At 45.4% G+C, this 12,278-nt stretch overlaps 1 protein-coding gene across 2 annotated transcripts in view; it reads right to left on the bottom strand.

Annotated features, from left to right (window-relative positions):
- LOC109884564 (high affinity cationic amino acid transporter 1) overlaps nt 1–12,278 on the bottom strand; it is an 83,854-nt gene that overhangs the window by 39,420 nt on the left and 32,156 nt on the right. For both annotated transcript variants that reach the window (XM_031808164.1, XM_031808165.1), the window contains exon 7: nt 11,921–12,143. In XM_031808164.1, the coding sequence (XP_031664024.1) occupies nt 11,921–12,143 (223 nt within the window). The remainder of the gene's footprint in view (nt 1–11,920; nt 12,144–12,278) is intronic.

Raw genomic sequence — 12,278 nt, 5'->3', positions numbered from 1 at the left:
GAGAGACTTGATAGAGGAGAGGGGGGGAGGAGGGGAGGAGGAAGGGTTGAGAGGGAGATATTCGATAGGAGAGAGGGTGAAGTGACAATCAAGGGAGGAGGAGGGTGACGGCTTAATAGAGGGTCAAACTAGTATAGAGCAGGAAGAGACAAGGAGTCAAACAACAAAATCCACCTGTAATGTAGCTGTAACGTAGCTCCCTGTAATGTAGCTCCCTGTAATGTAGCTGTAACGTAGCTCCCTGTAATGTAGCTCCCTGTAATGTAGCTGTAACGTAGCTCCCTGTAATGTAGCTGTAACGTAGCTCCCTGTAATGTAGCTGTAACGTAGCTCCCTGTAATGTAGCTGTAACGTAGCTCCCTGTAATGTAGATGTAACGTAGCTCCCTGTAACGTAGCTGTAACGTAGCTCCCTGTAATGTAGCTGTAATGTAGCTCCCTGTAATGTAGCTGTAACGTAGCTCCCTGTAATGTAGCTCCCTGTAATGTAGCTCCCTGTAATGTAGCTGTAATGTAGCTCCCTGTAATGTAGCTCCCTGTAATGTAGCTCCCTGTAATGTAGCTCCCTGTAATGTAGCTCCCTGTAATGTAGCTGTAACGTAGCTCCCTGTAACGTATCTCCCTGTAATGTAGCTGTAACGTAGCTCCCTGTAACGTAGCTCCCTGTAATGTAGCTGTAATGTAGCTCCCTGTAACGTAGCTCCCTGTAATGTAGCTGTAACGTAGCTCCCTGTAATGTAGCTGTAACGTAGCTCCCTGTAATGTAGCTCCCTGTAATGTAGCTTCCTGTAATGTAGCTCCCTGTAATGTAGCTGTAATGTAGCTCCCTGTAATGTATCTCCCTGTAATGTATCTCCCTGTAATGTAGCTCCCTGTAATGTAGCTCCCTGTAATGTAGCTCCCTGTAATGTAGCTGTAATGTAGCTCCCTGTAACGTAGCTCCCTGTAATGTAGCTGTAACGTAGCTCCCTGTAACGTATCTCCCTGTAATGTAGCTGTAATGTAGCTCCCTGTAACGTAGCTCCCTGTAATGTAGCTGTAATGTAGCTCCCTGTAACGTAGCTCCCTGTAATGTAGCTGTAACGTAGCTCCCTGTAACGTAGCTCCCTGTAATGTAGCTGTAATGTAGCTGTAATGTAGCTCCCTGTAACGTAGCTCCCTGTAATGTAGCTCCCTGTAATGTAGCTCCCTGTAATGTAGCTCCCTGTAATGTAGCTCCCTGTAATGTAGCTGTAATGTAGCTGTAACGTAGCTCCCTGTAACGTAGCTCCCTGTAATGTAGCTGTAATGTAGTTCCCTGTAATGTAGCTGTAACGTAGCTCCCTGTAATGTAGCTGTAACGTAGCTCCCTGTAATGTAGCTGTAACGTAGCTCCCTGTAATGTAGCTCCCTGTAATGTAGCTGTAACGTAGCTCCCTGTAATGTTGCTGTAATGTAGCTCCCTGTAATGTAGCTGTAATGTAGCTGTAATGTAGCTCCCTGTAATGTAACTCCCTGTAATGTAGCTGTAATGTAGCTCCCTGTAATGTAGCTCCCTGTAATGTAGCTGTAATGTAGCTCCCTGTAACGTAGCTCCCTGTAATGTAGCTCCCTGTAATGTAGCTCCCTGTAATGTAGCTCCCTGTAATGCAGCTCCCTGTAACGTAGCTCCCTGTAATGTAGCTCCCTGTAATGTAGCTCCCTGTAATGTAGCTCCCTGTAACGTAGCTCCCTGTAATGTAGCTCCCTGTAATGTAGCTCCCTGTAATGTATCTCCCTGTAATGTAGCTCCCTGTAATGTAGCTCCCTGTAATGTAGCTCCCTGTAATGTTGCTGTAATGTAGCTCCCTGTAATGTAGCTCCCTGTAATGTCTCTGTAATGTAGCTCCCTGTAACATAGCTCACTGTAATGTAGCTCCCTCTAATGTAGCTGTAACACAGCTCCCTGTAACGTAGCTACCTGTACTGTAGCTCCCTGTAATGTAGCTGTAACATAGATCCCTGTAATGTAGCTTCCTGTAATGTAGCTGCAATGTAACTCCCTGTAATGTAGCTCCCTGTAATGTAGCTGTAATGTGTCTCCCTGTAATGTAGCTGTAATGTAGCTCCCTCTAATGTAGCTGTAACATAGCTCCCTGTAACGTAGCTCCCTGTAATGTAGCTCCCTGTAACGTAGCTCCCTGTAATGTAGCTCCCTGTAATGTAGCTCCCTGTAATTTAGCTCCCTGTAATGTAGCTGTAATGTAGCTCCCTGTAACATAGCTCCCAGGAATGTTGCTGTAACGTAGCTCCCTGTAACGTAGCTCCCTGTAATGTAGCTCCCTGTAATGTAGCTCCCTGAAATGTTGCTGTAATGTAGCTCCCTATAATGTAGCTCCCTGTAATGTAGCTGTAATGTAGCTCTCTGTAATGTAGCTGTAACATAGCTCCCTGTAATGTAGCTCCCTGTAATGTAGCTGTAATGTAGCTCCCTGTAATGTGTCTCCATGTAATGTAGCTCCCTGTAATGTAGCTGTAATGTATCTCCCTGTAATGTAGCTCCCTGTAATGTAGCTGTAATGTAGCTCCCTGTAATGTGTCTCCATGTAATGTAGCTCCCTGTAATGTAGCTGTAATGTATCTCCCTGTAATGTAGCTCCCTGTAATGTAGCTGTAATGTAGCTCCCTGTAATGTTGGTGTAATGTAACTCCCTGTAATGTAGCTGTAATGTAGCTCCCTGTAATGTAGCTGTAATGTAGCTCCCTGTAATGTGTCTCCCTGTAATGTGGCTGTAATGTAGCTCCCTGTAATGTAGCTCCCTGTAATGTAGCTGTAATGTAGCTCCCTGTAATGTGTCTCCCTGTAATGTAGCTCCCTGTAATGTAGCTCCCTGTAATGTAGCTCCCTGTAATGTAGCTCCCTGAAATGTAGCTGTAATGTAGCTCCCTGTAATGTAGCTCCCTGTAATGTAGTTCCCTGTAATGTAGCTCCCTGAAATGTAGCTGTAATGTAGCTCCCTGTAATGTAGCTGTAATGTACCTCCCTGTAATGTGTCTCCCTGTAATGTAGCTGTAATGTAGCTCCCTGTAATGTATCTCCCTGTAATGTATCTCCCTGTAATGTAGCTGTATTGTGGCTCCCTGTAATGTAGCTGTAATGTACAGTGCCTTGCGAAAGTATTCGGCCCCCTTGAACTTTGCGACCTTTTGCCACATTTCAGGCTTCAAACATAAAGATATAAAACTGTATTTTTTTGTGAAGAATCAACAACAAGTGGGACACAATCATGAAGTGGAACGACATTTATTGGATATTTCAAACTTTTTTAACAAATCAAAAACTGAAAAATTGGCCGTGCAAAATTATTCAACCCCCTTAAGTTAATACTTTGTAGCGCCACCTTTTGCTGCGATTACAGCTGTAAGTCGCTTGGGGTATGTCTCTATCAGTTTTGCACATGGAGTTTTCCCATTCCTCCTTGCAAAACAGCTCGAGCTCAGTGAGGTTGGATGGAGAGCATTTGTGAACAGCAGTTTTCAGTTCTTTCCACAGATTCTCGATTGGATTCAGGTCTGGACTTTGACTTGGCCATTCTATCACCTGGATATGTTTATTTTTGAACCATTCTATTGTAGATTTTGCTTTATGTTTTGGATCATTGTCTTGTTGGAAGACAAATCTCCGTCCCAGTCTCAGGTCTTTTGCAGACTCCATCAGGTTTTCTTCCAGAATGGTCCTGTATTTGGCTCCATCCATCTTCCCATCAATTTTAACCATCTTCCCTGTCCCTGCTGAAGAAAAGCAGGCCCAAACCATGATGCTGCCACCACCATGTTTGACAGTGGGGATGGTGTGTTCAGGGTGATGAGCTGTGTTGCTTTTACGCCAAACATAACGTTTTGCATTGTTGCCAAAAAGTTCAATTTTGGTTTCATCTGACCAGAACACCTTCTTCCACATGTTTGGTGTGTCTCCCAGGTGGCTTGTGGCAAACTTTAAACGACACTTTTTATGGATATCTTTAAGAAATGGCTTTCTTCTTGCCACTCTTCCATAAAGGCCAGATTTGTGCAATATACGACTGATTGTTGTCCTATGGACAGAGTCTCCCACCTCAGCTGTAGATCTCTGCAGTTCATCCAGAGTGATCATGGGCCTCTTGGCTGCATCTCTGATCAGTCTTCTCCTTGTATGAGCTGAAAGTTTAGAGGGACGGCCAGGTCTTGGTAGATTTGCAGTGGTCTGATACTCCTTCCATTTCAATATTATCGCTTGCACAGTGCTCCTTGGGATGTTTAAAGCTTGGGAAATCTTTTTGTATCCAAATCCGGCTTTAAACATCTTCACAACAGTATCTCGGACCTGCCTGGCGTGTTCCTTGTTCTTCATGATGCTCTCTGCGCTTTTAACGGACCTCTGAGACTATCACAGTGCAGGTGCATTTATACGGAGACTTGATTACACACAGGTGGATTGTATTTATCATCATTAGTCATTTAGGTCAACATTGGATCATTCAGAGATCCTCACTGAACTTCTGGAGAGAGTTTGCTGCACTGAAAGTAAAGGGGCTGAATAATTTTGCTGTTTTGGCTTTCTAGTGGTGATGAAGGAGAGTCGGACCAACTGCAGCGTGTCGATTGCAGACTGACAGCTCTAGCTGCTTCATGCAGACTGACAGCTCTGGCTGCTCCATGTAGACTGGCTGCTTCATGCAGACTGGCAGCTCGGGCTCCTTCATGTAGACTGACAGCTCTGGCTGCTCCATGCAGACTGGCTTCTCCATGCAGGCTGGCAGCTCCAGCTGCTCCCTGCAGGCTGGCAGCTCTGTCTGCGCTGAACAGGCGGGAGACTCCGCCAGCGCAGGAGAGGAGAGAGGCTCTGGTTGCGCTGAACAGGCGGGAGACTCCGGCAGCGCAGGAGATGAGAAAGGCTCTAGCTTCGCTAAACAGGCGGGAGACTCCAGCAGCGCAGGAGAGGAGAGAGGCTCTGGTTGCGCTGAACAGGCGAGGCGCACTGAAGGCCTGGTGCGTAGTGCTGGAACTGGTGGTACTGGATCGAGGACACGCACAGGAAGCCTGGTGCGGGGAGCTGCTACCGGAGGACTGGTGCGTGGAGGTGGTGACGGATAGACCGGGCCGTGCAGGCACACTGGAGCTCTTGAGCACCGAGCCTGCCCAACCTTACCTGGTTGAATGCTCTCGGTTGCCCTGCCAGTGCGGCGAGGTGGAATAGCCCGCACTGGGCTATGCAGGCGAACCGGAGACACCGAGCGCAAGGCTGGTGCCATGTAAGCCGACCCAAGGAGACGCACTGGGGACCAGATGCGTAGAGCTGGCTTCATGGCATTTGGCTCGACGCTCAATCTAGCCCGGCCGATACGCGGAGCACAGGGAGTTTGCGCAGGTCTCCTACCTGGCATAGCCATACTCCCTGTGAGCCCCCCCCCCCCCCCAAGAAATGTTTGAGGCTGACTCTCAGGCTTCCATCCGCGTTGCCGTGCTGCTTCCTCATATCTGCGCCTCTCAGCTTTCGCCGCCTCTAGTTCTTCTTTGGGACGGCGATATTCTCCAGCCTGAGCCCAGGGTCCTTTACCGTCCAGTTCGTCCTCCCATGTCCATTTATCCAGGTGGTGCAGCCTCTCCCACTGCAGCTGCTGCTCCTGCTGCTGCTGCCTCTGTTGCCTCTGTTCCTGCTGCTCCCTTGGGCGGCTACACTCCCCTGGTTTAGCCCAGGGTCCTCTCCCGTCGAGGATTTCCTCCCATGTCCAGAAATCCTTCTTGAGCATCTCCTTTTTCGGCTGCTCCTGCCTGTTGACACGCCGCTTGGTCCGTTGGTGGTGGGTGATTCTGTTACGGCTTTCTAGTGGTGATGAAGGAGAGTCGGACCAAACTGCAGCGTGTCGATTGCGATCCATGTTTATTAGACAAACGTAAAACACGAACTAAACACGAACACTACAAAAACAAATAAACGAAAACCGAAAACAGCCTATACTTGTGTCAACTAACATAAACAAGGACATCAAGACAAATAGGACAATCACCCACGACAAACTCAAAGAATATGGCTGCCTAAATATGGTTCCCAATCAGAGACAACGATAAGCACCTGCCTCTGATTGAGAATCAATCCAGACAGCCATAGACTTTGCTAGATAACCCCACTAGCTACAATCCCAAATATATACACACCAAAACCCCAAGGCAAAACACACCACAATACAAAAACTCCATGCCACACCCTGGCCTGACCCAATACATGAAGAAAAAACACAAAATACTTAGACCAGGGCGTGACATTTGCACTGCCAATTTTTCAGTTTTTGATTTGTTAAAAAAGTTTGAAATATCCAATAAATATCGTTCCACTTCATGATTGTGTCCCACTTGTTGTTGATTCTTCACAAAAAAATACAGTTTTATATCTTTATGTTTGAAGCCTGAAATGTGGCAAAAGGTCACAAAGTTCAAGGGGGCCGAATACTTTCGCAAGGCACTGTATCTCCCTGTAATGTAGCTGTAATGTAGCTCCCTGTAATGTAGCTCCCTGTAATGTAGCTGTAATGTAGCTCCCTGTAATGTAGCTCCATGTAATGTAGCTTTAATGTAGCTCCCTGTAATGTTGCTCCATGTAACGTAGCTGTAATGTATCTCCCTGTAATGTAGCTCCGTGTAACGTAGCTCCCTGTAACGTAGCTCCCTGTAATGTAGCTCCCTGTAATATCTTTATGTTTGAAGCCTGAAATGTGGCAAAAGGTCACAAAGTTCAAGGGGGCCGAATACTTTCGCAAGGCACTGTATCTCCCTGTAATGTAGCTGTAATGTAGCTCCCTGTAATGTAGCTCCCTGTAATGTAGCTGTAATGTAGCTCCCTGTAATGTAGCTCCATGTAATGTAGCTTTAATGTAGCTCCCTGTAATGTTGCTCCATGTAACGTAGCTGTAATGTATCTCCCTGTAATGTAGCTCCGTGTAACGTAGCTCCCTGTAACGTAGCTCCCTGTAATGTAGCTCCCTGTAAAGTAGCTCCCTGTAATGTAGCTCCCTGTAATGTAGCTGTAACATTAGCTCCCTGTAATGTAGCTCCCTGTAATGTTGCTCCCTGTAACGTAGCTGCCTGTAACATAGCTCCCTGTAATGTAGCTCCATGTAATGTAGCTTTAACGCAGCTCCCTGTAAAGTAGCTCCCTGTAAAGTAGCTCCCTGTAAAGTAGCTCCCTGTAACGTAGCTCCCTGTAAAGTGGCTCCCTGTAATGTAGCTCCATGTAATGTAGCTTTAACGTAGCTCCCTGTAAAGTAGCTCCATGTAATGTAGCTTTAACGTAGCTCCCTGTAAAGTAGCTCCCTGTAATGTAGCTCCCTGTAATGTGTCTCCCTGTAATGTAGCTCCCTGTAACGTAGCTCCCTGTAATGTAGCTCCCTGTAAAGTAGCTCCCTGTAATGTAGCTCCATGTAATGTAGCTTTAACGTAGCTCCCTGTAAAGTAGCTCCCTGTAATGTAGCTCCCTGTAATGTAGCTCCCTGTAATGTGTCTCCTTGTAATGTAGCTGTAATGTAACTCCCTGTAATGTAGCTCCCTGTAATGTAGCTCCCTGTAATGTAGCTCCCTGTAATGTGTCTCCTTGTAATGTAGCTGTAATGTAGCTCCCTGTAATGTATCTGTAATGTCGCTCCCTGTAATGTAGCTCCCTGTAATGTGTCTCCCTGTAATGTAGCTCCCTGTAATGTAGCTCCCTGTAGTGTAGCTGTAGTGTAGCTCCCTGTAATGTGTCTCCCTGTAATGTAGCTGTAATGTAGCTCCCTGTAATGTAGCTCCCTGTAATGTGTCTCCCTGTAATGTAGCTGTAATGTAGCTCCCTGTAATGTGTCTCCCTGTAATGTAGCTGTAATGTAGCTCCCTATAATGTAGCTCCATGTAATGTAGCTGTGATGTAGCTCCCTGTAACATAGCTCCCTGTAATGTAGCTGTAATGTATCTCCCTGTAATGTAGCTGTAATGTTGCTCCCTCTAATGTAGCTCCCTGTAATGTAGCTCCCTGTAATGTAGCTCCCTGTAATGTAGCTGTAATGTTGCTCCATGTAATGTAGCTGTAATGTTGCTCCTTGTAATGTAGCTGTAATGTAGCTGTAATGTAGCTCCCTGTAATCTAGCTCCATGTAATGTAGCTGTAATGTATCTCCCTGTAATGTAGCTCCCTGTAACGTAGCTGTAATGTAGCTCCCTGTAATGTAGCTCCCTGAAATGTAGCTCCCTGTAATGTAGCTGTAATGTTGCTCCATGTAACGTAGCTGTAATGTTGCTCCCTGTAATGTAGCTGTAATGTAGCTGTAACGTAGCTGTAATGTTGCTCCCTGTAATGTGTCTCCCTGTAATGTAGCTGTAATGTAGCTGTAATGTTGCTCCCTTACTAGACCTGACCCTTCCAACATTAACCTCTTGTGTCTAGTGCGGGTACCAGTCTGTTTCAGCATATCATGATCTTGGCTTCCGTTATTGATGTCCCTCTGTCTGGCTACCACCTTGTTGTTAGCGATAACCATGTTGCTAGCGATAGCCATGTTGTTAGCGATAACCATGTTGTCAGTGACAACCTTATTGTTAGCGACAACCATGTTGTTAGCGACAACCTTGTTGTTAGCGACAACCATGCCGTTAGCGATAACCATGTCGTTAGCGATAACCTAGTTGTTAGCGATAACCTAGTTGTTAGCGATAACCATGTTGTTAGTGATAACCATGTTGTTAGCGAAAACCATGTCGTTAGTGATAACCATGTCGTCAGTGATAAAAATGCTGTTAGTGATAACCATGGTGCTAGTGATAACCATGGTGTTAGTGATAACCATGGTGTTGGTGATAACTGTGTTGTTAGTGATAACCATGTTGTTAGCTATACCATGCCATTAGTGATAACCTTGTTGCTAGCGATAACCATGTGGTTAGAGATAACCATGCCATTAGCGATAACCATGTTGTTGGTGATAGCATGGTGTTAGCGATAACCACGTTGTTAGCGATACCCATGTTGTTAGCGATAACCATGCCATTAGCGATAACCATGTTGTTAGTGATAACATGTCGTTAGCGATAACCATGCCATTAGCGATAACCATGTCGTTAGTGATACCATGTTGTTAGCGATAACCATGTTGTTAGTGATAACCATGTTGTTAGTGATAACCTTGTTGTTAGCGATATCCATGTTGTTAGTGATAACCTTGTTGTTAGCGATATCCATGTTGTTAGTGATAACCTTGTTGTTAGTGATAACCATGTTGTTAGTGATAACCTTGTTGTTGCTGATAACCATGGTACCATGGTATTTTGGTGAGAGGGCTGACCATAAAGCCAGAGGTGAGGGTGGGGATTAGGGGTGTTTTGGTGCTATGGCTTGTCTCTGCTATGTACTTGAACAGCAGAACATCATTCGCCATGGCCCAGATCACACGAGGCATAGGGAACATAGCTCCCAACAGGCTACACACACACACAGACACATACAGGCACAAGATGGACGATCACACAGACGCATGCATGCACACACACACATGCACAAACTGACACAAACACACAGCTGGACAGCCGGACACATACAGACAGAATACAGGCAATGCCACGCAGGCCAGTCACGTGGAGAGTTAATCACAGAGCAGCTAACACATTCAATTGATTCCAAATAGTAGATAAATATACATATGTCGTAATTGTTTTAGGCTTATGTTCTTTTGGAAGGTTTGAGCAGATTTATTTTTTGTTGATTTGTTGCAAGTGATTGAAGGTCCATGGATGGAGTTATGGAAAGACAGTATCATTTGAACATTTTGGTTTGATTGGACTTTTATTTCCAAAGGGGTGTGATTTTCCCGCACTTACGACGTATGAGCAGGGTGCTGAGATTTGACTGAAGGCTGGGGCATCCAATCACAGGACTGAAAGTGTTAGCAGGCGGGGGTTACGATAGTGATGAAGGGTGTTAGTGAGAGCAATTACCATTTTAAATAGTTAATATTCCTTCATGCATAAACACAGAGTTAGAGGCTCAATCCCAAACGGCATCGTACTCCCTATATTGCTCACTTCTTTAGACAAGACCCCTATGGACCCTGGTGTAATGTAGTGCACTATAAAGCCCTATGGACCCTGGTGCAATATAGTGCATTATAAAGCCCTATGGACCCTGGTGTAATGTAGTGCACTATAAAGCCCTATGGACCCTGGTGTAATGTAGTGCACTATAAAGCCCTATGGACCCTGGTGTAATGTAGTGCACTATAAAGCCCTATGGACCCTGGTGTAATGTAGTGCACTATAAAGCCCTATGGACCCTGGTGTAATGTAGTGCACTATAAAGCCCTATTGACCCTGGTGTAATGTAGTGCACTATAATGAGAATAGGATGCCATGTGGAACAAATTCAAAATCATGAAACAGGCAATTCAGACAGAGAGATCAAGGTTGAAATAAAACACATTTCATTTTGGAATATCAGAAGACGCTAATCATTTAGACATCTTATCACAGACACGGAATGGAACTACACCCTCAGGGAAAAAAGGTGCCCTCTAGAACCTAAAAGGGTTATTCGACTGTCCCCATAGAAGAACCCTTTGAAGAACACTTGTTGGTTCCAGGTAGAACCTTTTTGGTTTTAAGTAGAGCTGTTTTGGCTTCAATGTAGAATCCTTTTCACACAGCATTTTACATGGTACCCAAAATGGTTCTTCCTGGAACCAACAAGGGTTATCCTATGGGGACAGCCGAAGAACCCTTTTGAAACACTTTTTTCTAACGTCTACAACTCAATGCCTTTAGAACTGCTAACGGGCAGGTGGTATATTGGCAATATATCACAAACCCCCGAGAGCTTTATATCTATTATAAACTGGTTATCAACGAAGCAGGAAAACTACATGTTTTGTCATATCCGTAGTATACGGTCTGATATACAGTATATCCTGCCTGTTTGGCCCTATCCGGGGGTGTCATCAGACGGGGCCACAGTGTCTCCTGACCCCTCCTGTCTCAGCCTCCAGTATTTATGCTGCAGTAGTTATGTGTCAGAGGGCTAGGGTCAGTTTGTTATATCTGGAGTACTTCTCCCGTCCTATCCGGTGTCCTGTGTGAATTTAAGTATGCTCTCTCTAATTCTCTCTCTCTAGTTCTCTCTCTAATTCTCTCTCTCTAATTCTCTCTCTCTAGTTCTCTCTCTAATTCTCTCTCTCTTTCTTGGAGGACCTGAGCCCTAGGACCATGCCTCAGGACTACCTGGCATGATGACTCCTTGCTGTCCCCAGTCCACCTGGCCGTGCTGCTGCTCCAGTTTCAACTGTTCTGCCTGTGATTATTATTATTTGACCATGCTGGTCATTTATGAACATTTGAACATCTTGGCCATGTTCTGTTATAATCTCTACCCGGCACAGCCAGAAGAGGACTGGCCACCCCTCATAGCCTGGTTCCTCTCTAGGTTTCTTCCTAGGTTTTTGTCTTTCTAGGGAGTTTTTCCTAGCCAACGTGCTTCTACACCTGCATTGCTTGCTGTTTGGTGTTTGGGGTTTTAGGCTGGGGTTCTGTACAGCACTTTGTGACATCAGCTGATGTAAGAAGGGCTTTATAAATACATTTGATTGATTGATTTGATATACCATGTCTGTTATCCAATCAGCATTCAGGGCTCAAACCACCCAGTTTATAATGAACATGATATACCTGTTAGATTTATGGGACAATATGACAGATCTCTCTACTGATATTAATAGACAGCTGGGGAATCAAATACCCCCATGGTTAAATATATACTCACTAAGAGACAGACACACGCACACACCTGGTGGTGTGAGCTAAACTCACTGATCACATTAGCAGGGTGTGTGTGTACATACAGGTTAGTTTGTCTAGGTGAGGCTAGGTGTGTGTGTTGAATCACCTTCTATACATAGATGTACAGTATGTGTACTAACCTGGTGGACAGAGCACACAGTGACCCTACAGCCACAGCGTAAGTGGCTCCCTCCCAGCCTACATATTTAAAGGCTGCGGGCAGAGGACTGTTGTTATCTAGGAGGTAGTAGGGCATCATCATGGTGAGAGCAGCAGACACTCCGAAGTAGGCCACGAAGCAGATGAGGAGAGACGACACGATGCCTATGGGAATGGCCTTCTGAGGGTTCTTCACCTCCTCACCTGTGGGCAGAGGTCAGAGGTTAGAGGTCAGATGTCAGGGGTTAGATGTCAAAGGTTCCTCAAGATCTACACAACCTATTTCACGAGAAAGAAAGTTAATGTTCTAAATGAATGAAGACGTCTTCGTTGCGTAGG

The sequence above is a fragment of the Oncorhynchus kisutch genome, linkage group LG28, assembly GCF_002021735.2.
Source record: "Oncorhynchus kisutch isolate 150728-3 linkage group LG28, Okis_V2, whole genome shotgun sequence".
Classification (NCBI taxonomy): Eukaryota; Metazoa; Chordata; class Actinopteri; order Salmoniformes; family Salmonidae; genus Oncorhynchus; species Oncorhynchus kisutch.
This window is presented reverse-complemented; position numbering and strand designations above follow the sequence as displayed.